The 5,772-nt window shown below is 32.1% G+C and overlaps 1 protein-coding gene across 1 annotated transcript; it reads left to right on the forward strand.

The window, feature by feature from the left end:
• Positions 1-4,773: 4,773 nt before the first annotated feature.
• LOC111896823 (uncharacterized) lies at positions 4,774-5,439 on the forward strand. Its single transcript, XM_023892810.2, has one exon. The coding sequence runs from the start codon at positions 4,774-4,776 to the stop codon at positions 5,437-5,439; it is 666 nt and encodes a 221-aa protein (XP_023748578.2).
• Positions 5,440-5,772: the final 333 nt, after the last annotated feature.

Genomic DNA, 5,772 nt, shown 5'->3' on the forward strand with positions numbered 1-5,772 from the left:
AGAGCTATATCCAAGGCATAGGGGTGATTTGATAAAAAAAATTATGAAAAATGAGGAAACAATCAAGTTCAGTAAGTGTAACACCATCATCACACATTTAAGTATAATGATGAAGGTCCATATTATGTTCTAAGATCCATGAATCTCGAACAAAGTTGTTGAAGGTCATGGTACTATAAGGGAAAAAGAAAAAGTTAAATTGTTCATCAGGTCTCCTAATAGATTTATAAGATCTCAGTCTTTATAAATCTTGATTATAAATTGATTTTATATGCCACAAATCTTTAGTTTTAAAGTATGTTTCTTAAAATAGAAATGAAATGAATGAAGATTATTTTTCGTTCAATTAAAAATGATAAAATCCAAATCTTTAAATGGGGGCTCTATAGTAGGAAGGAGAGGACACTTCGTGGTTGGTGCTAAAAGATTAAACTAATGGCTTTGGTTTTTATTCAAAGAATTTAGATAAAATCCAATTATTATAATTGGTGCATTGTAGTAGGAACTAGGAAGGCCACTTGATGTTATCTTTTTACCCTTCTTGTTCATTTTATAGGGTTGCATCCCCTGTAGACTATTTGCGGCTATTTGCAATTTTGTATGTTTATGAGTAATTTTGAATTGTGATTTATGTATTTAGTCTTCATATATCAGGTGTAGACATTTACTTTGGTTTTATTTGTTTCATTGTTTCCTTCATGATTTAGGTTTTTTTTAATTGTAAGTTGAAAACTCTAATATTTTTCATTCCAGGTATTACTATTTGGAACTTAGATATGATTCTTTTAATATACTTTCAATTAAAAAAACATAAAACCTGATTATTTTGAACCGAACAACCTGAAATACATTTTCTTAGGACTTAATGTTTAAAAAGAAACTTATGGGAAATAGTAATCTACTTTACCCTTCTTATCTATAATAGCAAGCTACTTTACTGAATAAATATTTTTTTTTTGAATAAAATGACATCAAAGTTGATATAATTAATAATGGTAATCTATCAAATTTTAGAAATTATTTTTTATTTTATTTTAGAAAGTAATTTTTAATATAGTAACATGATTCAATAAGCTATCTGAATTCCTAAGTTTCGATTTTTCTTACTTTTGAACGTTACAAAAGTATTCTTTGGTGTTTGAACATTTTATTGGAAACAAACTATACCTACATGTAAGAATTGTTAACAAACTATAATAAGAGTAATATAGTTGTAAATAGTTAGGCAGAATTTTATATTGACATATCATATGATTTAAAATTATACATTTGAAAGTAGTAATTAACTTTAACAACTCATACAAGTATGGGTGAGCATTTGGACCGTACTAGAACCTGTACCAGAACAGTTTTGGGAGGTATGTAAGGATCGTGGTACGTCCAACTGTAATATATCGATGGTTGTTTCCCGGTTCTAGGATCAGTACATCATTCATTGTGTACGATACAACATTCACTATGTAACGACACCCAATTGATTTGTAAAAATTTTCAGCACAATGTCAATGATGTTGAAATAGTTATTGGTCAACAGGTTGGAAAAAGGGTATTTTTCCAAAGATTCCTCTATGTCAGTCTGAAGATGACATATTCTCATTCAAGCTGAAGAGAAGACATTTTCAAATTTGATTATGTTTAGCGATAACAATCAATAAAACTCACGGACAAACAATTCAAAATATAGATATTTATCTTTCAGAATCGGTTTTCTCGTATGACCATTTTTCTGTGCCATTATCAAGAGGATATCATGTGATAATACAAAAGTATTAATGAAGTCGGACAAACAATTCAACAATAGTGAAGTCTATACATCAAATGTGGTGTATAAAGAAGTGTTCAATGGTTAATAATGCACAATCAATCATTAGTTCATGTACATTTGTAAAGAATCCAAGCTTTTTATTTTTAATTCTTACTGACTTTGTTGTGTCTAGCATGACACTTATTAATAATTGTTTAGATGTAGTAACTATTTGCGCAAAAAAAATAATCGTCTCTAGAAACTAATTTCCGAAAAAAAATATTCACACCCGACGCTTGGCACGGGTAAACGGCTAGTGTATATATATATATATATATATATATATATATATATATATATATATATATATATATATATATATATATATATATATATATATATATATATATATATATATATCTCCATGTTTGATGGGTAACCATTTATGTAATGTTTAAATTGCAAAAAAAAAATATAATCTCAAAATCAAAAAGGAATTGATACTTTAGTGACTTGTGGACAATTTGGCCACATTGAACCATAACAATAACTTAGTTATTTTTATCTAATTTATTATTTTTTTTTAGTTTGAAAGCTAAATGTTTTAATATTTAAGCACATGGATGTTGACTCAACCTAGTTTATTTTAAAATATATTCAATTAATATATTTGCAAAACTTCTATTGAACTTGTTTATATTTTAATTGGGCATTTTATTTATTTATTTATATTTTTTTGCATCACAAAATCATCTGTATTTGATGTGGTACTTAAGGTCATCTACATCACTGCAATGTCACTAATCTTTCAATTGTGTCACGTCAGTTTTGCAATAACACTCATCTTTTAAATATGGTCCACACTACTATATCAGCAATTATATATATATATATATATATATATATATATATATATATATATATATATATATATATAAAGTTAATTTATTAAAGAAAATTAAGTATCGTCCACGTATGAATTGCTATTAGGGGTGAGCATTGAAATAGGGTACCCGTTTTTGGAACCGGAACCGCATCGCAACAGCCGGTTTCAGAACCGGAACCGCATTAAATGGTTCTGGTTCCGGTTCCTAAAGTTTTGGAACCGCCTTAAGGGATTCCGGTTCCGGTTCTCGTTTTTTCGGAACCGTTACCCGCCAGGTAACCGCTGGAACCAATTTATATATAAACTAACTCGACTAATCATGGATTTATGTTAAATAATAAATTTAATTTCAATGGGTTATTAACCGGCGGTTCCTGTGCCGGTTCCGGTTCCAGACAATTAGGGCGGGTACCCGCCTACGCTCACCCCTAATTGCTATAACATAAATATAATAAGTTAAAAGATATCATAATATTAAAAATTAATAATAATGAGTAATAAATTAACATGAGAATAAGTATCTATAATTCAAATAAAAATTGTTAACATTATAAAACCTGAAAATCAAAATATTACATATTGATCATACAACATTTTCAAATTGGTTTTATTATTTAAAACTTTTAAGATTATAAAACATGAGATCCAATAAATTACAATATGATCATACGTATATCTTTAAATTGGTTTTAATATTTAATTAATGCATTTTGATTAAAAAACAATATAAGTCAAGTTGCAAGTTGCAAGCCTTGTAGATGGTGAAAAATCAAATCATATGTGGCATTTAAAGTGATGAAGTGGCATTGCAAGTATGTTTGCAAGTCCTTGATGTGGAAGCTCTTAGTATCCATTTGATGTAATTAAAGTTTATACATTTGTAATGACACGGTATTATATTATGTTCTAATAAAGTAATAATACAAGTCGGATGACATAAAATGTATACCTATATAAATGAGTTTGATCCTAAACATGAGAGATGACAGGACGGGGGGTCAAAGATAATACATTTTGCATGATCAAGGGATAATAATTTTTCAGACTATAAGGATAAGGCCGGACGGAGTGGACCGCGGGGAAACCGCGGGATCGGTTCACATATTTATGCACACCGCACCGTGGGTGCGGGAAAGGAGCGGCGGGAAGAGGGTGGGGGGAGAGAGTCCCGCTCTCTCTCTCTCTCTCTCTCTCTATTCTAACCATTGCCTGACGCAATTTTTTTTTCTTTTTTACTACAAACGGCTATATATATATATATATATATATATATATATATATATATATATATATATATATATATATTCTTTTTTCCTTCCCTTTTCTTAACCTATAAATACTCAAACATTTTATCATTTTTTTAACCCATAACCTATATTTCTCTCTAAAAAATATTATTCAAAATGTCATAATCTTCATCATCCGATTCGACGGCGGTAGAGGAGGCTAAGTTTATCGGTTCCGTCATGGCGAAAACGGATGCATACTATCAAAACCGACTAGGTGAAACATCACATGCACGACCTAACCTAAGAAAGTTGTCGTTACGTAGAAATCACGAAGCCAGACACGATCTCCTTATAGAAGATTATTTTGTAGATGACGCCGTCTACGTTGTAAAGTTTCGACGTCGGTTCCAGATGAAGAAGGAACTATTCTTACGTATTGTTGGCGATTTGGAAGACCGCTTTCCATATTTCCAATGGAAAATGGATGCAAGGGGAAAAAAGGTTTCTCTCCCTTTCAAAAATGCACAGCTTCAACTCGTCAGCTAGTATACAACATGGGCGTAGACAAATGGGACGAGTATTTTAGGATGTCAGAGCGTATCGTGCGGGAGTCTGTGTACAAGTTCTGCAAAGCGATCTGTTTGGTTTATGGGCAACGATATTTGTGCAAACCAACTATCAACGATATCCATCTATTGTATACGGTGCATGAAGGCAAACATGGATTCCCTGGAATGCTAGGTAGTATTGATTGCATGCATTGGAGTTGGTCATTATACCCCAACGCATGGCGTGGTCAGTACATGAGAGGCGACTACAAAGAGTCGACAATCATTCTAGAGGCTATCGCATCACATGATTTTTGGATATGACATGCATTCTTTGGTCCAGCTGGTGCAAACAATGACATCAATATGCTAGACCAGTCACCTATATTCAACGATATCTACCTTGGAAAGTCACACGATGTACCTTTTCAAGCAAATGGGGTAGCATATAAGCGTGGATACTATCTTACTGACGGTATATATCCTCCCTTGTCTGTTTTTGTGAAATCGTTTACATGTCCTAACGACCCGAAAAGGAAAAAGTTTAAAGAGGCGCAAGAGTCAACTAGAAAGGATGTGGAGCGAGCATTTGGTGTACTTAAGAGAAGTTGGCAAGTACTAACGGTCGGGGCAAGGTCATATGAGGTGAAAAGGTTACAACACGTAATGTATGCATGTATCATATTGCATAATATGATTCTTGAAGACGAAGGAAGAGTGATATGCCGATACAACGAAAATGAAGTTTTGCCAAATGTCGAAGGAGTAGCTGTTGGTACACAAGAGTATAGGGTGAATAGAAGAGAAGTACACAATCGCGACATTCATCAGGCCCTTCGTGCTGATTTGGTAGAGCACATTTATAGGGCTCATATTCAGCCCCCATACGAGTTATCTCACGATGATTTGTTTGACGAATCAGACGAAGATTCTGATATGTTCGTCGAGAGTGAAGATTTCGACGACGAGAGTGACGCTGGGGAGAATGATGCAGACGATCAAGGCGATGACGAAGACGATAATTCCGAGTGACGTATCTAGGTTTAAATAGAATTAGGATATTAATTAATAATTTTTACTATGTTGTAAGTTGTTTGATTTTTTTGCGGGTTTTTTTTTCTATTTATTTAAATATTAGGGTTAATGTAATTTTTATTTTACTTAATGAAATGCTTTTTATTTTTAATTAAATTTTATGTTTGATATTAATTTAAAAATTATAAATAAAAAAATTATTTTACTTAATATATAAAAAAAATGAGGGAATGGCTTCCCACCCATTCCTTGGCTTTTAGGTGAGGGAAATGAGAGTGAGGGAAAAAAGGGTATGACCCACGAAAAGAGAGGGAAGCTTCCCTCCCACTC

This window comes from Lactuca sativa, chromosome 9, assembly GCF_002870075.4.
Source record: "Lactuca sativa cultivar Salinas chromosome 9, Lsat_Salinas_v11, whole genome shotgun sequence".
NCBI lineage: Eukaryota > Viridiplantae > Streptophyta > Magnoliopsida > Asterales > Asteraceae > Lactuca > Lactuca sativa.

What these genes read in the sequence shown, in the direction of transcription:
- LOC111896823 (XM_023892810.2), top strand. Translation starts at nt 4,774, where the DNA reads ATGCTAGACCAGTCACCTATATTCAACGATATCTACCTTGGAAAGTCA.